The sequence below is a fragment of the Apodemus sylvaticus genome, chromosome 1 (genome assembly GCF_947179515.1).
Source record: "Apodemus sylvaticus chromosome 1, mApoSyl1.1, whole genome shotgun sequence".
NCBI lineage: Eukaryota > Metazoa > Chordata > Mammalia > Rodentia > Muridae > Apodemus > Apodemus sylvaticus.
In genome coordinates, this window is record NC_067472.1 from 155,508,896 (window position 1) to 155,535,538 (window position 26,643).

A 26,643-nucleotide genomic window follows, 5' to 3' on the forward strand; every position below is an offset into this window, starting at 1 on the left:
GGGTTTCTTCTGGCACAGATTACTGATATGCTGGCTTCCTCTTTTGTGCCTTTGGAGCCCTTCTCAGTCTTGCCTCAAGCAATGCTATACTTATGTTGTCGAGGTCAACCAGGTGTTCTCTGTCTGCTCTATTATGGAGGGAAGAAGTTGTGGTGGGGGTCACTCCCTCTGTTGATTCTCACATAGGACACAGGTCCTGTGATGGACTGGCTTGCAGATGAACCGCCTATGTGCTCAGTTCCTGAGTGCAGGCAGACCCCTGGTGGTTTGCACCACCAGAAATCTAAAGCTCAGGGTGTTACAGTACCTAGTGATCCTTTTGTGTCCCTGCAGACAGCAAATATGGCTGCGGGGCTTCTCTCCTTCCCCAGCTTCCTGGGCAGGACACGGGCCCCGAGCCCGGCGGGCTGGCAGACAAAAGCTGCCTATGTGCTCAGTTCCTGAGTGCAGGCAGACCCCTCCCTCTTCCTCTTCTTACCCCACTTCCTTCTCTTTCCTCCACCTCCTCCCCTCCCCATTTCCTGACAGTTATTCTCATAGACATGGTGGGGAGAGAAGGAAATGAGATTATTGCAGTAAATGTCCTCAGTTGCTTACAGGCTCTCCAGGGTCACCATAGCCAATACTTGCAGAGCTGCTTCATGGGGAAACCCCTGTTAGAAGTTGTGGTTGGGTTCCTATTGGCCTCTTGTCCCCTACTTCCAGCCCCGAGACAGTTTTTTGTGTAGAATCTCTGTACTGAAACTCACCATGTGGATCAGGCTCAGGGATCCTCCTGCCTCTGTCTCCCAAGTGCTGGGATTGAAGGCTTGGCATCGCCGCACCCAGCTCTAAAGCTGTCATTTTGTTTTGTTTTATTTTGCTTTTATTGTTTTTGAGACTGGCTCTCTCTGTGTAACAGAGCGCTGGCAGTCCTGGAACTGGCTTTGTAGACCAGGCTGGTCAGACTCTGCCTTCCAGTGCTGGACACAAGGTGTGCTCCACCAAGCCCTGGTTGACTGTTCCAATAGCAGCCAGCAGAAGGCTACTTCAGAGAGAAATGCAGACTCCCCTCCCCTTTTCTTACAAAGAGGGGACATTTATGGAGTAGTGTCAGGAGGGCAGGAGGAAGAACGCTGTAAGGCTCTGCTCAGGCCTCCTGTGTGGTACTATTCACAGCATAGTGTCTGATGTTGATGTCCTGACTGAGACATCTGTGCTCAGACACACAGACTGAAGATTCTCCACGACACTGATATTAAGTTCCCACATTTGACAAGATTCAGTATTGACAGCATACCCAAGAGTGATCCAGCAGGTAGGTTTCCAGCTCTTTCACCCTTCCTCTGAGTTTTTTGCACTGATGCCCCCTTGATAAGCTGGTACTGTTAGCTAGAAAGTAATAGTTCTTTCAAGTTATTTGTATTTTATCAAGTAGTACATGACTATCACAAAAACTATATTGCTCCAATATCTCATACATACATTTATACATACTAGTACTACATATTTGAACACTGAATCCAACTAAGTATGGATCACATGTATTTGAGAAAGTATTTTTATATACTGCACATGAGTGTATGTCATTTCTTGTCAACAATTCTTAAACCATGCATTTTACATGGTCTTATGTTTCTATTGGCATCATATGTTCCTTAGAGATGAGTTAGAATATACAGGCTTTATGCAGTATACTGCACACTTTCAGAATTGAGTCTTTGAGGATTGGTGTCTATGTGTGTGGTGATGGTGGAGGTATAGGTATATAGAAACCAATACTTTCTGCTCCTATATACACAGTTATATGCCAGAATTATATTGTCAGGCAAAAGAGCTTGTTGGAGGTAGGAGGCAGTGAAGGCTGTTGTCTGTTTTTTTTTTTTTTAAGTTTCTCCTTGTGTGTTTGCCCTGGCCTTATTTAGTGAGCTTACCACTGAGCCCATAATTTTGTCCGATGCTCTGCAAATGCTCATGTTAGTATTCTGCTAATATTGCTGTCATCCTCAAGTCAAACTGTGAGGTTTTTATCATTAAGAGAGCTTAGTCTTCAACACAAGGCCATTCCACCAGAGGTGGACTTTGCTGGCTAATTGTTTTCACTCTTCTGTTGGTCACACAGTCCAAACTCTGTTTATGCCAGAACAGCAGTGAGTAGACTCCTCCATTCACTTGTTACTTATTACTATTTTAAATCTATGTAGTTATCAAAGCGCTACCTTAATTTCTCTGTATCTAGAAACTCCTTTATATATTTAATAAATAAAAACAAATGTTTCATATTAAAAAAAAGAGAGAGAGCTTCACTGTGATATCCCATGCTTTAAATGCAGTATCATCAGTCCACAGTAGGAAGCAAATTAGAAAGGGCTGGACATTGTCCCAGGATCACAAGCATGCTCCCACACAGGAGTAAACATGTCCCTCTGCATTGGTAAGCTATGTCTTCCCGACTTACTAACCACTCTGGTATCTTTCCCCGTCACCCAGATTCATGACCATTTATTAAACCACATCGTTGTTTCTTCTTGTGTCTTCATTTGAGAGTAACACCAACCTTTGGGTTCATTCACTGTCTCCTTGGATTTGCAGAATTTTCTCAAATCTATTATTGTTCTGACTTCAAACCCTCTGACTGGGAATTTGAGGTACCTGACTTCTGTCAAATTCCATTACTTCACAGATACTGAAGGTCCCAGCTGGCCATCTCTATAGGGTTTACAGGATCATATATCTCTATCTCTATCTCTATCTCTATATATCTATATATCTATATCTATCTAATCTATATCTATATCTATCTATATCTATATCTATATATCTATATCTATATCTACATCTACATCTACATCTACATCTACATCTATATCTATATCTATATCTATATCTAGTCTTTATTTACATTTGAAATGATTTCCCCTTTCCTGGATTCTTCCTCCCAGACAGGATCCTACATTAATCTCATCCATACACAATTCCCCTTCCAGAATAGTCTGGATAAATTCATTTGTGAAACAAAAGCTTCCTTGACACAATCCTGTACCGCACAAGCCAATGCATTCTGCTGTCAGCAGTTTCCATTTTATTGAGGTTCTTCCAAGCACACTTTCCTTTGATTCTTTCGCTCACGATAAGTATTACTCGAGTGGAAAGCAGAGGAGTTACCTGGTGAACTGGCACAGAAGCAGCATTGCTCTTTTCCAGGCAGTTGTTTCTGTCTTCTGACAACACGGCCTGTCTGGTTTTCAAGATTTTTACAGCTTCGTTTCAAAGGTCACTTCTCTGCCGTGCCTTCCTCAGTGAACTGTGCAAACTCTACAGCACTTGGGCTCTTAGAATATTTCTGGTCTCTATTCACAGTTTCTTTGCTTTTCTGAAAGTGCTCCAAGACAGGACATGGAATTGTCTTTATTTTTTTTTTCTTACTGAAATGGCTCTTTACCGGTATGGCCATTTGTGTTAGTTTATTGATAGTGTGGGAAATTTTGCCTATTTCTGATACTGAAGATCTGATGGAAGTGAAAATAAAGCCTCCTTGGCTTTATTCTGACTGAGATGCTAAATTCAACCTTGATTTTTTGAAGGGTATGTTTTGAGAGCAGAATTATGAACCAGTTTGATTTTCTGAGTATTATTATTGAATAATATTATTCTGATTATTTTTATTATTAATGAATAATAATCTCCAGGTGCTGTGGTTTGTTTTCTGTTGTTTCTCAGGAGACACCAGCCATCATTGTGACATTGTCCTTTGCTCTTGTGGCCCTTTTTATCTGGACTACACTTAGGGTGTCTTTTTCTTTTACTGTTCATTCAGTACGTGTCGTTTTCTTATGTCTATTATTATAGAGACCTGATGAATTGCTGTGATCTGTAATTTGATGTGTATAATTTGTTTTTTAAATCATTTATGATTATTTTCAAGAATATTGTTTTAACACACTTTACTCCAGAGCTCATATTATACATATGTCCAGAGTTACTTATGAAGAACTAAGCACATCACTCTTTTAATTTTGTGGGAAGAATAGCTGCAAGGGACTCCTATAGTCACTTTTTACTTCAGCTCCTAGTTTTGCTCCTTTGTCAGACTAATCACTGTTATAAATATCTAGTGTATTAATTAGTTTATCTGGTTGATGTCTGCATTACCCATTACAATATAAAATCTGTGAAACTGGGGATTATGCCTGGCCTGCTGTTTGTCTTTCAGCCCCTAGACTTCTGCCTGCTAATTTTGTTTATTAGTTGAGGATGACAGGGAGACAGGCATTTCCTCTTAAGAGGGGGTATAGTAGTTAGGTTTCTGATACTAAAATAAATACTGGTGTTAATGAAGTCATAAAAGAAAAGGTTTATTTTGGTACATGATTATAGAAGTTCTAATCCATGACTGGGTGATCCATTTCTCTCAAAGCACTATTTACCTTATGGCTAGAACACTAAAAGTAGAAAGGAAGAAGCTAGGATCGCATAGTCCTCTCCAGTGCCTGCCAACAGTGAATTGAAACCTCCATGAGTTCAACGTTTCAAAGTTTCTACCATCCCCTAATAGTGCCGGCCTGGAGACCAAGCCTTAAAATATGTGGGCTTTGGGGGAATATTCAGAATCCCAACTCTGGGAAGATAATTTTTAATAGAACCCATCAAACTGTTTGTAATACTGGAAAAATTTTGAAACAATTCATTAAAACCCAAAATAGTTTTTAGTAGCTAAGACAAATCAGCTCTGATAGTTTCCTCAGAGTCCGCAGCTGGAGCTTCGACTATTTTGGGTGCCTCATACTGTAACAAACAAATAGGGTCCACTTTCAGTACCAGGTGGCTTATAGTACCTAACTTTGCAGATAAGTCGGAGGCATTTGGCCCCTCTATTCCTCACCTAGTAGTGGGTGCTGTCCCTGGTGTTGGTGATGTCCTACCTCTGAACTCTGGAAGTTGGAAAGTTACAGAAAAATCTGTTATGTAACTGAGCCAGGGGGTGGAAAAGAGGACAGACTCCAGACCCAGATTATTCATTAGATAGGGCTGTTTCATAGAGCAATGAGATTGGGAATTTGGAGGGAAGTATTGGCCTATAGGAATAGATGACAGGAAAATCCCATGACTAGGGCTCCTTAAAAGCTACTGTCCTTCAAACAAACAAACAAACAAACAAACAAAACAAATAAACAAAACAACAACAAAACAACAAAACAAACCCTGATAAAACATTATGAGACAAAAATCCGCCAAGTATTTCACTAGCTGCTCTATTGCTGGGCATGGGCTTGCCCTTAACAGTAGTTTATATACACAGCAAGACACTATTGTAGAGAACTAATATTTTATTTGCGAGCAGTTGGAATTGGATATGGCTTCTCGATTAGGGATAAGGGCATGTATACCCAGGGCATGGGGCCTTGAAGTGGAAACTTCTGGTTTGTTTGGAAAGTCAATTATGTCAAATGATGTTTTGCTGGGGCACACAAGTGAAGGATATCTTGCTGGAGCAGATAAGTGTAAACATGTTTCCCTCAAGCAGATGCAGGTGGATAGATGTGTTGATATATCAAACAGGTGAAATGACACATGACAAAGGAGTATACATATACGTATACATATACATATGCATTTACATATGCATATGCATATGCATATGCATATGCATATGCATATATATATACATATACATACGCATACACATATACACATATACAGACAGTAGGAGATGAGCATTGGTTTGGTTTGCTCCGCCTTGCTCTTCTTGGTTTAATTACATACATGTATTGGTTTGCCTTACATGGTGCTTAACTTATGGTTACACTGACATTGAGAAAAACTCACCCAAGAACTGCTTGTGAGGTTCCTTTGGCTTCTTGCTGCTTTAGCAGCCTCACCTTAGGCCAGTTGTCCAGCCTTGAGGTTTTTTCAGGATTGACTTAGAATTGCTGTTGTTGCATGCCTGGTATCTGCCTAGTGAGAGGACTGTACTAAAGCTGCTGGTTCATGTGTTGTGTCTGCCTGGCAAGAGGACTGGACTGAAGTTGCGTGTTTGTGTTTGGTGTTTGCCACTGGACTGAACTGCTAACAAAGAAGATTAAACTAACCCCAAAAGTACTATTGCCAAACAGTACTTATGGCACTTCCCCATACACTAATAACTTTTCTCTTCCACTGCCTCTGGTTGGTGGTGATCAAGAGGAGAGGTTGAACATTTATTAAAATGGTCTTCAAAAAAATTATGCCTACAAGACCTCCTCTTAAGACTGGTTTGTATGCCTAGTTACACTCCATTGGAGAGATTTAATGTTTTATTTTCTAGTGGTAGTCAATTGGAGATAGCTTCTGGGTTACAGATAGGAATGTGTATCTACTTTTCTCAACTCTGGGACCTCATGTGGGGTAGACCTATGTGGACCCTGTGCATGCTGTCACAGTCTCCATAAATTCATATGTGCATGGATCCTGTTGTGTTCTGAAGGCCTTGTTTCTCATTGGATCTTATAATTTTTTCTGCTTCCTCTTCCATCAAGTTCACTGACTGCTGATGGGAATAATTTGATGGGAGACATTACATTTAGAACCTAGTGTTCCAAGGAGTCTCACTCTTTGTACAATGTCCAACCGCAGGCCTCCTTATTGATACCATTTAACATATGAGAGATCTTCTTTAATGATGGCTAAGCAAGGCTCACACCCGTGCGTGCGTGCATGTGTGTGTGTGTGTGTGTAACAGGTATAACAGAATGGACTTAGGAGTCATTTTATGGCTACACACCTTTAGTAGAACAGTAGTATTTCATTTTTCCTTAGGTCCCTGGCCTTGGTATCTTTTTTTTTTTAAATTGTTTTTATTCAATATAATTTATTTACATTTCAAATGATTTCCCCTTTTCTAGCCCCCCCCCCCACTCTCCGAAAGTCCCGTAAGTCCCCTTCTCTTCCCCTGTCCTCCCACCCACCCCTTCCCACTTCCCTGTTCTGGTTTTGCCGAATACTGTTTCACTGAGTCTTTCCAGAACCAGGGGCCACTCCTCCTTTCTTCTTGTACCTCATTTGATGTGTGGATTATGTTTTGGGTATTCCAGTTTTCTAGGTTAATAACCACTTAGTAGTGAGTGCATGTAGTGTCCCTTTTTTGTCAACATTGATCAACACTGATCAATCTACCATTTTCTTGAAGTGCTCTTGACTTTGGTGTCAGGCAACTTGGATTTCATGGGCTAAGTTTGGAATGTTCCTCCTTTTATCTTTGGAAAAGTTTGAGAAGGATTCATATCACAATGTAAACATCAGGCTCTTCTGTGTTTAGAGGATTTTCATGGAGAGTTCAATCTTAGTCAAAGTGTAGCTTAGATATTTTATTTCTGTGCTTCATAATGGTAGATTATATGTTTCTTAGGATTGGTCCAGCTCTTACAGGTTATCTTAATTTGCTTTGGAGTTTCCAATTCAGTTTTCAATAAAATTGCTCACAATGTTCTGAAACCATTTTCATTTCTATGAAATCAGTTGAATGTATCCTTTCATGTCTGATCTTAATAACTTCTCTTTTCTTATAAAGAAGTCTTATTAAAACTAACACCTCAAGTAGTATATTGAAGAGGTATGGAGAGAGTGGAAAACCTTGATATGTTCCTGATTTTCCTGGAAATGCTTTTTTTCTACATTTATGTTGATAATGATTGTGGGCTTGCAGGAAATTGCTCTTATTACATTGAGGTATGCCCCTTTTATTTCTAGTATTTCTAAGACTTTTATCATGAAAATATGTTAGATTTGGGGAAAGGCCTTTTCTGCAGCTGATGTGATGACCATGTGTTTTTTGTCTCTCAGTCATTTTATGTGGTAGAATACTCTTAATTGGTTTATATATGCAGAATCATGCCTGCATCTCTGAGATGATGCCAACTTGATCATGGTGGATAATCTTTCTGATTCAGTTTATAGTATATGTATAAAGGATTTTTCTCTTTAATTTTACTGTTGTTTGTTTTTGGGGGTTTTGTTTTTTTGGTTTTTTGTTTGTTTGGTTTGGTTTGGTCTTCCTTGGTTTGTGGATTAGGGAAATAAGGGTTTGATAAAAAAAGATGTGGGGCAGAGGTAGAGAAAAGATTCAGAGGTTAAGATGCTGCTCTTCCAGAGGTCTTGAGTTCAATTGCCAGCAACCATATGGTGGCTTATAACCATCTGTAATGAGATCTAGTGCCCTCTTCTGGGCTGCAGGCTTACATTCAGGCAGAATTCCTGTAATAAATAAATAAATAAATAAATAAATAAATAAATAAATAAATAAATCTTATTAAAAAAAAAACCCAAAACAACAAAACAAGGAAATGCTCCTTCACTTTCTGTTTTGTGAATAATTTTAAAGAGTTCTTCTTTGAAGATTTTGTAGAATTCTGTATATTTGGCCCTGGAATGTTTTTGTTGGGAGACTTTTGATTACTGGTTCTATTTCCTGGGGTGGGGGTTATGTGTTTAAATTGCTTACTTGATCTTGATTTAACTTTGGTAGATAGACTGCTAGAAGAAATTCATCCAGTTCATTTAGGTTTCCATTTGATGTAGTACAAATTTTAAAGTACGGTTTTATAGTTAACTAAATTTCCCCTGTGACATTTATAATATCCAAATTTTTATCTCTAATTTTATCTGTTTATATATTTTCTCTCTGCCTTTTGGTTTATGTTGCTAAAGATTTCTCAATTTTTATTTTTTCAGAGAACTAGCTCTTCATTTCATTGATTGTATTTGTTTTGATTTTGTGCCTATTTAATTAGTTTCAGTACTATATTTATTTTTGTTATGTTTTCTAATTAATTGTTCTAGAGTTTAAAGTGTGATATTAAATTGCTAGTATGAGATCGCTCAAGTTTTTTTATGTAGGCACTTAGTGTTTAGATTATGCTTCTTATAACCTGCCTTCATTGTTTCATTGGTCAGGCTATATCATGCTTTAATTTCAACTCAATGCTTAAAACATTTAAAATTTCTTTCTTGATTTCTCTCTTGACCCATTTTTCATTCAGAAGTGAGTTATTCAGTTTGCATGAGTTTGTGAGCTTTCTGTTTTTTTTTTTTTTCTATTTTAGGATATCCAGCTTTAATCTATGTTCTAATCATTTTTCTTATATATGTTAAGACTTGCTTTCTGTCCAAGTATGTGGTCAAATTTGGAGAAACTTTCATGAGCTGCTGTGAAAAAAATATTTTTGCATGTTTGTGTGAAATGTTTTGTAGATATCTTCTAGATCCATTTGATTTATGACATTTCTTAACTCCAGCACTTTTCTGTTTGGCTTTGCCTGGATGGCATGCGTATTGGTGAGAGGGTAGTATTAAGGTCACCATCATTGTGTGAAATTAAATTTGTGATTTTAGCTGCAGTCCTGCTTCTTTTAAGAACTTCAATGCCCTTGTGTGTTGTCCATAAATGTGTAGAATTGCAATATCCTCTTGGTAGATTTTTTTCCTTTAGTGAGTATGTAGTATGGATTTTTCCCTTTAGTGAGTATGCAGTGTTTTTCCTATTTCTTTTGATTAGTTTTGCTTTGAAATCTGTTTTGTTTTGTTTATTTTTTTCCCAAATACTAAAATGACTACACTGGCCTTGGGTTTGTTTGTTGGTTTGTTTTTTGTTTATTGGTATTTTTTTTATTTTTGGTGTTTCATTTGCTTAGAATGCCTTTTTTTCCATTTTTCTACCTTGAAAGATGTCTGTTCTTGTTGTTGAAGTATGTTTTTGGATGTAGCATACAGGTGGATTCTTCTTTGTAATCCAATCTGTTAGTCTGTGTCTTTTTATTAGAGAATTGAACCATCTATATTGTGAGTTGTCAAAAAGCAGTGCTTATTGATTCCTGTTTTGTTGTTATGGTGTGGGGTGTTTTCCCAATTTTGATTTATGGTTCTTGGATAAATTATTTCTTGTGTCTTCTTGGATGTGGTTAACCTCTTCAGAAAGAACGTTTTCCTCTATAGAGCTGGATGGGTTGGCAGATAGAAATTGCCAAAAACCAAATTTAGGTTTTGTCATGAATTATTATCTGCTAAATTGTGAATAATAGTTTTGCTGGGTTTAATACTCTGGCCTGGCATCTGTGGTCTTTCAGAGTTTGAAGACCATGAATCTGCCCAGGCCCTTTTACGGTCTCCATTGAGAAGTCAGGTGTCATACTAATGAGTCTGTCTTCATAGATGGCCTGGGCTTTTTCACTTTTTCAGCTTTTAGTATCCTTTCTTTGGTTTGTGCATGAATATTATGTATGTGACATGAAGAAGTTTCTTTTCATCTTGTTTATTTACTGTTCTGTATGATTCTATTCTTTGGCACTTCTTTCTTTAAGTTTCAAATTTTTCTTTTATAGTTTTGTTGTATTTTCCGTGCCTTTGACCTGAACCAGTTCTTTTCCCTCTATACTATTATTTGTAGATTTAGTCATTTCATATTATCCCTCATACTCTTGGTATATGAGCCTAATTTTTTTATAGACTTATTTGTCTTCAACACCTAAGATTTTTTCTCCCATGTATTGCAATATTTGGCAAGGCTTAACTCTGAGGTTCTTGTTTAACATCCTCAAGTTTTCATTTCCAATTTTATTTCTGTTTGAGTATTCTTTAGTGATTCTATTTCTATGTTAAACTCTACTTTCACATTTAAATTGTTGTATTTCATTATACTGTTTGCATTTTCAGCTCTTTAAATTAGGGATTTATTCAGATCCTCTTTGAAGTCCTTGAACATGATCTTAATTGCTATTTTGAAGTATTTGAGCTGTGGCTCAGCAGTATTGCATTTTCATGACTTCTTGCAATAGGATTACTGGCTTCTAGAGGAGGCATATTGTCTTGGCTGTTCATGTTAAAGTTTTTGTTGTTGTTGTTGCTGGGGCGTAGGCATCTGTAGTTATGAGGCATATGGAACATTGAGGTGTTTCTTTATGTTTATATCGGCTTCCCCTCTTCATGTGTGTGTGTGTGTGTGTGTGTGTGTATTCTGTTTTGTGATTGCTTTGCTTTTTGCTTTTGTCTTTTCTAGCTCCTAGGCAATTATGATGACTATGTATATGCTGCTTCAGGTCGCAGGGTGATAGAAAGGAATTCATAAAAGCTAGGAGCAAAAGACTGGGAGGGACTTGGTGAAGGTCTAGGAAGACCTGGGTCTGTACCAAGAGATAGAACCCCCATGAAATGGATGTGAACTGGGAGAAGGACAAAGAATTACTCTGGAAAGACATGGATGAAAGGGCTAGGGAGACCTTGGGTTCAGAGCAAGGGGTGGAGTCCCCAGGATATGAAGGGAGGGAGGAATGAAGGGAAGGAGAGAGAAAGGAGGAGCTTCTGTACGCAGACTGCTTACAGACTGCTACAGGAATGAGAATAACTCTGGAGAGATTGTAAAGGAGAAGGATAGGGAGAATCATCTTCCTGAGTTCTAGCCCGATGTGGCCACTGGGGATTCATGGTAGAAAGTGTTTCTGTAGAAAATGTTTCTGTAGATCAGCATCTGACACAAATGAAAAGAGAAGGCCAGCAAATGAATGCTTAGGGGATCCCTGCGTCCCTACCAAGAGGTGAAGACCCTTTGCAGTGGAGGAGGGGCTCCTCCAGGCAGGTTGAAGATGGACAAAGAATACACCTGGAGAGGTAGGGATGAAAGGGTAAAGGGACCCCCACACTAAGATGTGGAATTCCAGGGAATCTGGACTCTGTTGCTGTCTGCTACTTCTCTTTACCATGAGTTTTGCTCCTCATTCCTCTCTGTTAACTTCCTGAGTCTGAGCGATATAATATTATATACATATAGTTTTTAATAGTTGCTGTGTCTATGCCCAATTCCTCATTCTGTGATGACCTTCTTTGAATTTTGAGACAGTTGTTCTTTGTCTAGAGTTTAGCATTACTACTCTGATTGTCTCCCTGTTTTATGAAATAGCTTTTAATTATTTAATTTTTGGTCTGTGTTCTGCCATGTATGTTAAGTGTGTGTCTCATGGAAAGAGCATGTAACTGAGTCTTGGTCTTTATATAGTTAACCCTAATCTTTTAATTATCACATAGTATGCCTTATTTTAAGCAATTATTTATTTCTAGGAGGGACGTACAGATGCTGCCACCTAAGTTGATCAGGAGACAACCTAGAGGTGTCAGTTACCTCCTTTTCTCATGTGGGTTCTGTAGTTCAAGCTCAAGTCTTCAGACAGGATGATGAGCATCTTTACCCTTCAGCTGGCCAAACCGATATCAACTTATATCAGTTGTATAAAGCAGATATACTTGTGGACTGAATGTTAAATTCAGACAAGGCAGACATCAGTCTCTGCTTGCAAAAGTCAGGGGGTGCAAAATCTTCATCTTTCTCTGTTATTGGGGAGAGGTTTGGAGTTGCAATTTCTCTTGAATATGCCAAGCAAGAGATTGGGGATCAAGCAAACAATACTGTGAATTGTCTCACCAGGCTTTCAGTGGCTGGCTCTATATTTCAAAGGTGCCAGAGCCCTGTCACAGTTTCTGGTGTTGCCACAAGGCAACTGTTCATGGACTGTCACTGAGCTGCCATCTCTGTTTGGAGAGTTCAGGTCTTCCTGTTCTGCCTCTTGCTGATGTCACCTTGTTACTGCTTTAACAAGAATGGTAAAAATTGATAACTACTAAGGGCTGGCTGCACATACAGTTCTCAGCCTTTTCCCTGCTTAGAGGTGTAATGAAATGGCCTTTGGAATCTGCTGTGGATGCATGATTTGCCAGAGCATGCATTTTGATGTTTGATGGTCTTAGACAGATGTAGAGACAGATTCCTAAGTAGATTCTTAGAGAAACTACAATGAAAGGCCTTTTTATACCTTCACTTCCATGTTACAAACAATAAAATTAGTGGATGGGTGAAAAGGTTTCTTCAGTCTGTTTCCTGCTAAAGAAAAGAAATCACAATAGCTCCAGCCATTTAGGCAGTGTGATCTTAAAGGTGTGATTTTAGGGTTATAAGACTCAGAAGATGCTTTCTGTACCTTATATTCTTGCCAATAAATTCTTTCAGGAGCTGGCTGTTTAGAAGTTCTTGAGTAACTACCAGTCAGTTCTAGAGGATGGTGGCTCAGAATTATCATCCCATGTTTTCTTCTCTTTTGAAAATGTACTCTAAATGTGTTTATTTTGCTTCCATTAACAATGATGTCTATCATCTAAGGTCACTTGATCTTTGACAAAGGAGATAAAACCTCTAGTGGAAGATAGCATTTTCAACAAATAGTGCTGGGTCAACTGGCAGTCAACATTTAGAAGGATGCAAATTGATCCATTATCTCCCTGTACAAAGCACAAGTCCAAGTGGATCAAGAACCTCCACATAAAACCAGATACACTGAATTTAATAGAAGAGAAAGTGGGTAAGATCCTCAAACACATGGGCACGGGGGAAAATTTCCTGAACAGAAGACTAATAGCTTATGCTCTAAGATCCAGAATTGATAAATGGGACCTCATAAAATTACAAAGCTTCTGTAAGGCAAAGGACACTGTCAATAGTACAAAACAGAAACCAAGAAATTTGGGAAAAGATCTTTACCAATTAATTGTACATGCAATAGAGGGTTAATATCCAATACATACTCAAATAACTCAAGAAGTTAGACTCCAGAGAACCAAATAACCTTATTAAAAATGGAGTACAGAGCTAAACAAAGAATTCTCAACTGAGGAATACTAGATGGCTGAGAAACACCTAAAGAAATGTTCAACATCCTTAACCATCAGGGACATGCAAATTAAAACAACCCTGAGATTCCACCTCACACCAGTTTGAATGGCTAAGATAAAAAATTCAGGAGAGTGCAAATGCTGGAGAGGATGTCAAGAAAGAGGAACACTCCTCCACTGCTGGTGAGATTGCAAGCTGGTACAACCACTCTGGAAATCAGTTTGACAGTTCCTTAGAAAGTTGGACATAGTACTACCTGAGAGCCCAGCTATACCACTCCTAGGCATATACTCAGAAGATGCTCCAACATGTAATAAGTACACATGCTCCATTATGTTCATAGCAGCCTTGTTTGTAATATCCAGAAGCTGTAAAGAACCCAGATGTCCTTCAACAGAGGAATGGATATAGAAACTGTGGTACATTTATATAATGAAGTACTACTCAGCTATTAAAAAACAATGACATTGTGAAATTCTTAGGCAAATGGATGGAACTAGAAAGTATCATCCTTACTGAGGTAACCCAATCACAAAAGAACTCCCTCATTAATGGATATTAGCCCAAAGCTCGGAATACCCAAGATAAAACTCACAGACCACATGAAGCTCAAGAAGAAGGAAGACCAAAGTGTGGATACTTTGATCCTTCTTTGAAGGTGGATCAAAATACCCATGGCTCATAACCAACCTATAGACTAAGCATGGAGTCCCCAATGGAGAAGCTAGAGAAAAGACCCAAGTAGCTAAAGAGGTTACTAGCCCCACAGGAGGAACAATAATATGTACCCACCAGTACCTCCAAGATTCCAGGGAGTAAACCACCAACCAAAAGTACACACGGAGGGACTCTTGGCTCCAGCTACATATGTAGCAGAGGATGGCCATTTCAGACATCAATGAGAGGAGAGGCTATTGGTACTATGAAGGCTCAATGCCCCAGTGTAGGGAAATGCCAGGTCAGGAAGGTGGGGCGGGGATTGGTAAGCAGGGGGAGGGGAATGAGATGGGAGTTTTCGGAGGGGTAACAAGGAAAGGGGATACCATTTGAAATGTAAATAAAGCAAATATCGAATAAAATTATATTTTAAAAAGAAAAAGAATAAAAAAATAAAGAAGCAATATTTTAAAAAGATAAACAACAATGTATATTACTTGGTTTCCTTGTTGCACATTTCTCAAATCTGACTCACAGTGGCATGCCTTTCTTAGTGTTGGTGAACTCCCTCTAGCCTCCTGGAGGTCATGTATGGAAAGTTTATGTAGGACAAGATTGAAATGTTCAGAGTTGCCACCCACAGTTCTGGGAGTAAGTGGGGTTGGATCTGGTGTACATCCTAAGAAGCAGAAACAGATGGCTCAATAATCCTCTCACAGAGCTGTAATGGGGCCAGCAATAATGCTGACTTCACCCACATTGGCCTTCCAGTGATCAGCTGAGTCAGTTTTGCATTGACCCAGAGAGTTGGCAGCTCTTTCTGATTGGCAAATCTGTCTATTATGTACTTCTTACTGTAGTTCCTCAACCATTTCCCCAAACCTAGAATTTTCCAAGTTGGGAAAATGCATGCTATCACTTACACATTACCCACAGATCTAATGTAAGCCATAGAGACAGAAAATTTGAATTTTAAGGAGCCTGCAGTGATTACTTGTGGTGATAATTATGATCATGATTATGAAGATGATGGATACTAAAAATAATAATATATTCTCACTGAATTCTTTGTTCTGCAAAATAAGATTAAGCCTCTCTAACAAAGTAGAGACTTTAGAAGTTGAGTTCAGAATCCTTGCTTTCTCCTCTACTTAGGCTGCAACATCTTGGAATGCTAGCCCACACAGTCTGTCCACTTCTGCCTCAGCTGCCGGTCTGTAGAACAGGAACCAAAATGGGGTTGTATGCAAGTACCATTTACTAATGGCTACTTGTTCTTCTGTGTGGTCATCTGTAGAAGGAAGGAATACAGTAGAGACCACGGCATGTGGTGGACTAGTGATCAGTCTGTTTAGTGCCCAGTCAGACTTGTTTATATAAAAGAATAGATAGCTGGTACAGGGAGTGACAAGATTTTCCACTCTTATCCCCAAAGACTGAGAAGATTGGAAAGCCAATTCCCAGCTACTTGAAGTAGCCTTTATGCATTAGTGTTATTTGCTTCTCTGTTAAATTTAAGTTGCTCATATTTAAGCTTTTCATACTTAATCTTTTATAAAAATTAGAAATGTAGACTGCAAACATGGTTAGAAAGGCAGAAGATGCAGTATGTGGCATTCTAGTTGCATCTAACTATAGCAGTCTAACTGCTCTATTGTAAGTTACTGAGCATCTATTATTTATTGTGAGATAGTAAAACTGTCTTCTGCTCATCTGAATTGGCTTTGTTAGCAGCCATCTGGTGTAGAGGTACTAACACAGAGATATTGTGAAAATTCTACATTTCAGACCTGGGTGAAGTCATCTGGAATGATCCACTGACCATGCTACCATGCTAGGGGTTTGCATTCCTTTCCTACTGGTACATCTATGGGATAGCCTCAAATTGCCCAACCCCACAGCAGCATCTATCCCTGTGAGCACTCATTATAGCTAGTATGATACATATTATTATATTATGTTATATTGCATTTTATTTCCACTTATTATATATCCAGCATCCATCTATGTTAATCTGTATTTCTGTCATTACCTATTTCCTGCCTATATTTGAATGAATGTAAGTTTCTTTGTTTTCTGTCCCAATATCACTTTCAGCCTTTTTCTGCCCAGGAAGATAAAATCTTTTCCATGAGAACAGATACTTACTGTCAGGAGTGTCGTAATCTATCAGAGCTTTGCCCACTTGACTTCTTGGATCAACTCATAGTTGTCTTCATGTTGTGGAGGATGTTTAAAGTTCTTGATCATATTGTAGTTTTCAAGCTCAGCTGAACATTTAACATGCACAAGCCAACTAATTATAATGGTTTTACAACACCACTTTCTAGCGCTGTTATCACAATGACTCCTTTCTTTGTGTGATGCTGCAGAAGGGACATGGTGAATTATACATCTTTGCTGTCCAGAAACCAGATCTTTTTTATTTTTATTTTTATTGTTTTATTTTCTATATTCTTTGTTTACATTCCAAATGATTTCCCCTTTCCCAGTTCCCCCCTCCCCATAAGTCCCATAAGCCCTCTTCCCTCTGCCCATTCCCCAATCAACCCTCTCTCACTTCTCTGTCCGGGTATTGCCTTACATTGCTGCATCATGGATTCAGAAAATGTGGTATATTTACGCAATGGAATACTACTCTGCAATTAAAAACAATGAATTCATGAAATTCATAGGCAAATGGTTGGAACTGGAAAATATCATCCTAAGTGAGGTAACCCATTCACAAAAGAACACACATGGAATGCAGTCACTGATAAGTAGATATTAGCCCAGAAGCTCTGAATACCCAAGACACAATTCACATATCAAATCATTCCCAAGAAGAAGGAAGGAGAGGGCCCTGGTCCTGGAAAGGATTGATGCAGCAATGGAGGGGATTACCAGGACAGAAAACAGATCTTGTTTGGGGAACATGAGTTCTTGGTCTAAAACAGAGAGTGATCATATAACATACAGGTTCAGAGAAGGGTCTTGTTTCATAGTTGCTTCATATAAAATATATTTTCCTTCAAGAGCTACAGATACCAGGGAACCACTTGTCTTAAAAGGGCATCAATCAAAAGGCTCAGGTCAATGAAAGTAAGATATCTGAGCCTCTTATGTGTTTAGACTTGTCAATGAGACTTGGTAGGGCTTCTGTTTGAATCTGTAGCCTCATTTCTTCTGGGTAGATTTATTCTCTTCCTCCTCTTCTATAAGAAGAGCTTCAGATGTGTCCAAATGAGGCAAGCACAGCTTTTGTTTCTCCTGCCTTTTGGACAGTCTCTTGGAATTCTGAGCTTACTCTGCCTCTACCCTACACTGACAGCAAACCATGCTATGGTGTATATCAATGGTTTGTCACAATTTGGCTGGTTTTGTTGTTGTTGTTGCTGCTGCTGCTGCTGCTGTGTGTGTGTGTGTGTGTGTGTGTGTGTGTGTGTGTGTGTGTGTGTGTGTGTGGGTGTGTGGGTGTGGGTGTGGTTTTGTTTGTTTGTTTTGAGCTGTTGAGATTGAATCCAGGACCTGATGCACCATTTTATGTGCTCTGTCATCATGATGTGCTCATAATCCCTAAATCTGTGGACTTTTAAGGATTTTAGAAAACATCTTGATATGCTTTTCCTTGGAAAAAGCCAAACAATGCTCCTGAATCAGCTTGTAATGTTTTTCATGAGTGAAGACCACAGATGCTCCTGTTTTATAGTGGTGTTTCTTGACTTAATAAATAAGATCGATGGCTCCTATTAGGCCCCAGGCTGAAAAAGGAAGAGCTAAATGCAGGGAAATTACAGACATTTATTAACGTTTAAATGCCATCTACCTTCTGTCGCCACTGGTTACAACTGTAGAGCTCACCAGCTGTGGATTGATCTGGACTACAGAGAAAAACTTATTTCTAAAGTACTTGTGCAAAATAAGCAGTTATTTGCATAATGTTTGCTTTGTATTCCCCATGCTATCAAGAGGTGTTTGAACATGTTTTATATAGGTTACATGGAAGTGTCATACAATTTCATGCAAGAGACTTAAGCATGCAACGATTCTATATCTGTGAGGGTTCTGGAACCAAGAGTTCTCAGGGAATTGCTATGGTGTGAATTATTTTTCCACAAAAGGTTGCTTAATAAAAAGCTCCTACTACAGAAGAGATTTTTTTAATTTTTAAAACGTTTATTTATTTATTTAATAATCCATATTTATTTCCCCAATCTACTCTCCAACTGTTCCACATTGTATACCTCCTCCCTCCCACACCACACCCTTCCTCCACGTGGATGTCCCCACCATCTATCACACCTGACCTCTAAACTTCCTGGGGCCTCTAGTCTCTTGAGGGTTAGGTGTATCTTCTCTTAATGAACACAGATCCACAGATCCACAGATCCTGTTTGAGATATACCTCATATCGGCTGATGTATGCTGACTGGTGGTAGAGTGTTTGAGATATCTAGGTCATCCAGATTAATTGAGACTGCTGGTCCTCCTACAGGATCACCCTTCTTCTCAGCTTCTTTTACCCTTCCTTAATTCAACAACAGGGGTCAGCTGTTTCTGTCAGAAATGAACCCACACACCTATGGTCACTTGATCTTTGACAAAGGAGCTAAAACTATCTAGTGGAAAAAAGATAGCCCTTTTAACAAATGGTGCTTGTTCAACTGGCAGTTAGCATGCAAAAGAATGCAAATCAATCCATTCTTATCTCCTTGTACAAAGCTCAAGTTCAAGTGGATCAAGGACCTCCACATAAAACTAGACACACTGAAACTAATAGAAAAAAAGTGGGGGAAAGCCACATGGGCACAGGGGGAAATTTCCTGAACTGAATGCCAATAGCTTATGCTCTAAGATCAAGAATTGACAAATGGAACCTCATAAAATTACAAAATTACTATAAGGTAAAGGACACTGTCAGTGGTACAAAACAGCAACCAACAAATTGGGAAAAGATCTTTACCAACCATATATCTGGCAGAGAGCTAATATCTAATATATACAAAGAACTGAAGACATTAGACTCCAGAGAAACAAATAACCCTATTTAAAAATGGGGGTACAGAGCTAAATAAAGAATTCTCAACTGAGGAATATTGAATAGCTGAGAAGCACCTAAAGAAATGTTCAACATTCTTAGTCATCAGGGAAATGCAAATCAAAACAACCCTGAGATTCTACCTCACACCAGTCAAAATGGCTAAAATAAAAAAACTCAGGAGAAAACAGGTGCTGGCAAGGATGTGGAGAAAGAGGAACACTCCTCCACAGCTGGTGGGATTGCAAGCTGGTACAACTACTCTGGAATTCAATTTGGCTGGCACTTCCTCAGAAAATTGGACATAGTACTACCTAAGGACCCAGATATACCACTCCTGGGTATACCCAGAAGATTCTCCAGCATGTAATAAGGACACATGCTCCACTATGTTCATAGCAGCCTTATTTATAATAGCGAGAAGCCGGAAAGAACCCAGATGTCCCTCAATAGAGGAATGGATACAGGAGTACTACTCAGCTATTAAAAACAATGAATTCATGAAATTCTTTAGGCAAATGGTTCTAGCTAGAAAATATCATCCTGAGTGAGGTAACCCAGTCACAAAAGAACTCACTTCACACACCAATTGAAACTCAAGAAGAAGGAAGACCAAAGTATGGATACTTTGGTCCTTCTTAGAAGGGAGAACAAAACAGCCATGAAAGGAGATACAGAGACAAAGTATGGAGCAGAGACTGAAGGAAAGGCCATCCAGACTGCCCCACCTGGCTATCCATCCCATATACTGTCACCAAACCCAGACACTAATGTGGATGCCAACAATCGTTTGCTGACAGAAGCCTGATATAGCTGACTCCTGAGAGGCTCTGTCAGTACCTAACAAATACAGAGGTAGATGCTCCCAGCCAACCATTGGACTGAGCACAGGGTCCCCAATGGAGGAACTAAAGAAAGGACCCAAGGAACTAAAGGAACTGTCAGCCCCATAGGAGGAACAACATTATGAACCAACCAGTACCCCCAGGGACTAAACTACCAACCAAAGAGTGCTCATGGAAGAACCCATGACTCCAGCTGCACATGTAGCAGAGAATGGCTTTGTTGGACATCAAAGGGAGGAGGCGTCCTTGGCCCTGAGAAAGCTTGATGCCCCAGTATAGGAGAATACCGGGACAGGGAAGCTGGAGTGGGTGAGTTGGAAAGCAGGGGGAAGGGGGTGATGTGTTGGGTGTCTTTGGAAGGGAAACCAGAAAGGGGATAACATTTGAATTATAAATAAAGGAAATATCTAATAAAGAATTTATTTATTTATCTATTTATTCATTTATTTAATACTCTATATTTAATTCCCCCCATCTACCCTCCAACTGTTCCACAACCTATACCTTCTTCCCCGACCCCTTCTGTCTCCACGTGGATATCCCCACCGCCACCCCACATGACCTCTAAAGTCCCTGGGCCTCCAGTCTCTTGAGGGTTAGGTACATCTTCTCTTAATGAACACAGACCCAGCAGTTCCCTACTGAATGTGTGTTGGAGGCCTCATATCAGCTGGTCTAGGCGGCCTGTTTGGTGGTCCATTGTTTGAGAGATCTAGGTGGATCCAGATTAATTGAGACTGCTGGTCCTTCTACAGGGTCACCCTTCTCAGATTCTTTCAGCCTTAATTCAACAATAGGGATCAGCTGCTTCTGTCCATTGATTGTGTGCAAATCTCTGCATCTGATTCTTTCAACTGTTTGTTGGGTCTTCCGGAGTACAGTCATGCTAGGTCCCTTTTTGTGAGTGCTACATAGCCTCAGTAATGGTGTTGGGCCTTAAAACCTCTCTTTGAGCTGGATCCCACTTTGGGCCTGTCTCTGGACCTTCTTTTTTCCATGCTCCTCTCCATTTCCATCCCTCTCATTCTTTCAAATAGGAACAATTATGGGTCAGAGTTTTGACTATGGGATGCCCCCCGCCCTCATTTGGTACCCTGACTTCCTGCTGGAGGTGGGCTCTGTCAGTTCCTTCTCCTTAATGTCAGACATTTCATCTCAGGTCCCTCCCTTTGAGTCCTGAGAGTCTCTCACTTCCTAGGCCTCTGGTGCATTCTGGAGGGTCCCCCCCCAACCTCCTATCTTCCAAGGTTGCCTGTTTCTATTCTTTCTGCTGTCCCTCAGGGCTTCAGTCCTTTTCCTTCACCCAGTACCAGACCAGGTTCCCCTCTCCCCTACCTGAGTCCCCACCCTGCCTGCTTTCCCTCCCAGATCCCTCCATCCTTCCCCAATTGTGATTGTTTTCTTCTCCCTCCCAAGTGGGACTGAGGTGTCCTCATTTGGGCACTACAGCTTGTTGACCATTTTGAGTTCTGTGAACTGTATCTTGGAACTTGAATATTCTGTACTTTTTTCTGTAGTATCCACTTATTAATGAGTCATACTTGCATGTCCTTTTGGGTCTGAGTTAACTTGTTCAAGATGATATTTCCTAGTTGCATCCATTTGCCAACAAATCTCAGGATGTCATTGTTCTTCATAACTGAGTAGTATTTCATTGTATAAATGAACCACATTTTCTGTATCCATTCTTCTGTCTTGGGACATCTAGGTTGTTTTCAGCTTCTAGCTATCACAAATAAGGCCACTATGAACATAGTGGAACATGTGCCCCTGTGGCATGGTATATTTTTGGGTATATTCCCAAGAGTGATATAACTGGGTCTTCAGGTAGATCTATCTCCAATTTTCTGAGGAATCTCCAGATTGATTTACAGAGTAGTTGTACCAGTTTGCAATCCCACCAGCAATCAAAGAGTGTTCCTCTTTCTCCACATCCTCTCCAACATGTGTTGTCACCTGAGTTTTAGCCATTCTGAATGGTGTAAGGTGTAACCTCAGGGCTGTTTTGATTTGCATTTCTCTGATCACTAAGGACTTTGAACATTTCTTTAGGTACTTCTCAGCCATTCAAGATTTCTCAGTTGTGAAATCTCGGTTTTAGTTCTATACCCCTTTTTTGATTGGGTTTTGATTTGATTTTCATGAGGTCCCATTTATCAATTCTTGATCTTAGAGCATGAGCCATTAGACTTCTATTTAGGAAATTTCCCCCCTGTGCCAATGAGTTCAAGGCTCTTTCCCACTTTTTCTTCCATTAGATTCAGTGTATCTGGTTTTATGTTGAGGTCCTTGATCCACTTGGACTTGAGCTTTGTGCATGGTGAAAAATAAGGGTCTATTTTCATTTTTCTACATATGAGCAGCCAGTTAGACCAGCACCATTTATTCAAGATGCTTTAATTTTTACATCGTATATTTTTGGCTTCTTTGTCAAAGATCAAGTGTTTGTAAGTTTGTGGCTTTATTTCTGGGTCTTCAAGTCTATTCCATTGATCAACATATCTGTCTCTGTACCAATACCATGCAGTTTTTATCACTATTGCTCTGTAGTAAAGCTTGAGGTCAGGTATGGTAATTCCCCCAATTGTTCTTTTATTGTTAAGAATTGTTTTCATTATTCTGGGTTTTTTGCCTTTCCAGATGAATTTGAGAATTGCTCTTTGCATGTCTTTGAAGGATTGTGTTGGGATTTTGATGGGGATTGCATTGAATCTATAGATTGCCTTTGGTAGGGTTGCCATTTTTACTATGTTAATTTTGCCAATCCATGAGCATAAGAGATCTCTCTATTTCCTGAGATCTTCGATTTCTTTCTTGAGATACTTGAAGTTATTGTCATAAAGGTCTTTCATTTGTTTGGTTAGCATTATCCCAAGGTATTTTATATTATTTGTGGCTATTGTGACGGGGAGTTGTATCTCTAATTTCTTTCTCAGACTGTTTATCATTTGTATAAAAGAAGACCACTGATTTCATTGAGTTAATTTTATATCTGCCCACTTTGCTGAAGCTGTTTATCAGCTGGATAAGTTCTCTGATAGAAATTTTAACAGCAGAAATTTTAGTATCAACTCTCAGAGGCACTGAGGCTATGAACTATCCTTAAGATATTTCTTTTCAGTTTTTACCATTACAGGGTTCCTGTGGTGATGGCAATAACCAGGACAGAGCATTACTATCTACAGATTCTAGAGACTAAGGGTCAGCTACCCATCTCTCTGTTCATTGTCAGATCACCTACTCTGAGCCTGTGCCTCCTATAGAAAGGCCTGCCATGTGCCTCTCTAATGGGTACCAGGTTTTGTCTCGGTAATGACTCCTCAGATAGTAACTCAGCTTTCTCATTGGTTGCCTAAAGTAGGGTGAGAGATAGCATGGTGGTGTGGTGGGAAAAACAAACCAAAAATCCAAAATATGTATGCATCTGATATGGGTGTGTGACTGAGTTGAGGGGGAAATGTAGGCTATACTGTCCCCATAGGGTCATAGCCTTTCCCATGATATGGTGTCTGTTTCATTATGTTCTGCCTTTTGTACATAGGTTTAGATTTGGTGAAGTAAAATGTATTTATTTTTTCTTTTTGTTGTCTGGGATTTTCATATGGATGAAGTGCAAGACACGATCACAAAACTATATATCATAGTACCCCAACTCTATCTTTACTTCTTGTATTTCTATAGTTTTAGGTACAGTGACTTACTTAACCTACTTTGAGTTTATTTTTTGAATATGAAGTGAGGTATAAGGGTCCAAATTTATTTTTTTGCTCTTGGATATCTAGTTTTCCTAGCATTGTTTGCTAAAAACACTGCTTTTTTCCCTATTTAGATGTCTGTTGTGTTTGTTGAAAGCCTTTGTGTCAGAACTCTATCTGTAGTGTCTGAATTTTCAAGTGTGGCCTGTATGTTTCCTGGGCACAGCTGTCAGATGGCATTCTAAAATATGCCACTGAAATTATCATGACTTTGCCCAATAACAGCTCCTAAAAGCAGTGGTTCCCCCAGCATTTATGAGCGTATGTGTGTAAGGATGCGTCTGCACTCCAAATGCCTCCTTAAATCCTTTGCTATGTGATTGCATTCAGTACATTTCACACTTTCCACTTTAAATCATTCAGGCTTTGTGTCTAAAAGCCCTCTTATTTAATGAGATTAACAAACTCTGGAAATCCAGACTCTAATAAATACTCTGAAACAACCCAAAAATCCATTTGCAAAATGTCTTGGCTAATGTCACACGGTCTACACAGCACAATCTAAGGCTGTTGGGTGTGAAAACAGAACACAGCGGAATCCAGTGAAGGCAAAGAAAGTGCTGTTTATCATTTTGATAATCAGAGAATCCTAGTTTTGGGCATGCTTATCTGAAATTAGTCATGTGTATAGCAGTAGAATTGTGTTGGGAATTTCATGCAAAATGCTACCAGCTCTTTGTAACTAACACAGCCTAGTGGTGTTGACAGATGTTCACGGAGTTAGCTCAAATTCATGACAATTGATTTCATCTCAGAAAAGTCTGAAAACTACTATCCTGGCCAAAGTTTCTTAAGTTTTTGAGCCTGGAAACTCAGATACCACTCAGTTCCAGAAGCAAAAATGTGGAGTCCATTTATGAATGAACAGTTATTTAGCAAAACTGAAGGAGGCCCATTGAAAAAAAACACAGAAGCAAACAATCTTGTTTCCATGGAAACCTCATGCATGGAAAAGTTCATGCATCTTGTTTATATTCCTCCTGGGTAGACATATTCTGAAATTGGCTCTGCTCTCTCCTTCTTCAGTCCCTGAATGGTGATAAAGAGGTTTCCCCCTGAAGAGGCCATTGGACCCTGAGCTCGGGCTCTGCAGACTCTCTGTCTCCTCATTGGTGGTGTTCAGTTCCACTCCAGGCGAGGGAAGAAGAACTGGCCTTCTTGAATCTAAATTAACCTACAGTTAACCCACAGTGTGTGCTACTCACAGGAACTATGCACACTCATACTTATGTGGTGCACACAGGATTTCTACATCAGTTTTAACCTGAATGTGTGCTGCTCATAGGAGCTGTACACCTTTATCCTTGGAAAAGGTCATATTTTTATCCACATGATTTTTACTTTTTTGACTATAGCATTTTAACTCTGTGCTAGAAATGTGTCTGTCTCCTTATAGGATAATGATGATAAGAAGCCATGTTTTCCTTTTTTCTTTGGAGTTTGGAGCCACTAGAACTTTGCTTTGAAACTGTAGGGTTTTTTTTTTTTTAATCTACCACTGATATTGCTCATCTTGTGATTTATCTTTATAGCAAGTTTGACATTAAATTACTTATGCAATGTCTCATATTTTATCTCATTTCTTTTCCATAAAATCAACTTAAGTAACATCGAAAATCTTTATAGTCATCTGTTACTGGCAATTTGCAGTGGGTAGCTATCTTACTTTCAAACAGCTCAATACATTCAAGTCAGAAACTCTCTCATCCTTTGAAATTTTAAGAAGACAAGATGAGAGTAGTTTTAAGTGCAAATTATGTCCCTGAGAGAGATCCACCCACCTGGGCAGCATAGACCTATGCTGTTAGTGGCTGAGTCCTCCAGACATTGATTGGGTTGTGCTCTTTACTTTTCTCTATACTGTAAAGTACTAACATATATGTATTTTCCCCCCACAGTAAAGCCAACTGTGATCGATGTGGACATTTATGTTAACAGCATTGGTCCTGTGTCATCCATAAACATGGTAAGAAGCACCTGTGTTTAACTTGGCAACTCCTCTTCACCTTCATGCTTACAGTCTCCACTGTATTTCTGTTGCAGTTTTATCAAGCAGGTTTAAAGCCCACTATTGACTCGTGTTAAGTTCCATGGTATTGAAAATAGTCTTTAAGAATCAGAAGGGGCAGTGTGACACCAGCAGTGTGTCATTGCTTTGAAGATCAAGATTGTTCCCATTCTTACATATATAGATAGTGCATGCCTTTCTAATGGGATTAGTTAGGGTTGTGTACTCATTGACTTGATGTGACCTCACTAATATTAGGGATGCACATAAGTCCAGTGAGAGAAGTGATTCCACATGGACAATGCTTAGCTGCTAAGCACATGATGTTGTACTAGAATGTATTACACCAGGCCACCTGACATGTCTGCCAGCTGTGGTGTGCCTCCTGATTAGATGCATGTAGAAGTCCCATAGCGGGCCAGTTGACGTTGTCAACAATGTCCCATGTGTAGCTTCTCTGTGCCTAGTTCCTTGGAATCTGGGGGATGTATAAGAGAAAGGACAGAGAGTTGCCAACATGCCAGCATGTGCCTTCTATTTTCTGTGTTTGGTGCATTGGATTAATACTTCCAAATCAGTAACAAGAACATCTCTTTAGTTGCCAGACACTGAAAGTCTTGGTCTCCCATAGAAGGCATATATGTCATGGTAAAATTGTTATACATGATTCTCTTTTTTAAAAAAATCTTAAAGGTGTG

General features: G+C 39.4%; 1 protein-coding gene across 1 annotated transcript in view; it reads left to right on the forward strand.

Moving 5' to 3' along the window:
* Positions 1-26,643, forward strand: part of Gabrg3 (gamma-aminobutyric acid type A receptor subunit gamma3) — a 670,721-nt gene that overhangs the window by 41,250 nt on the left and 602,828 nt on the right. Inside the window, exon 3 of the mRNA XM_052178531.1 lies at positions 25,836-25,903. Coding sequence (XP_052034491.1) covers positions 25,836-25,903 — 68 coding nt within the window. The remainder of the gene's footprint in view (positions 1-25,835; positions 25,904-26,643) is intronic.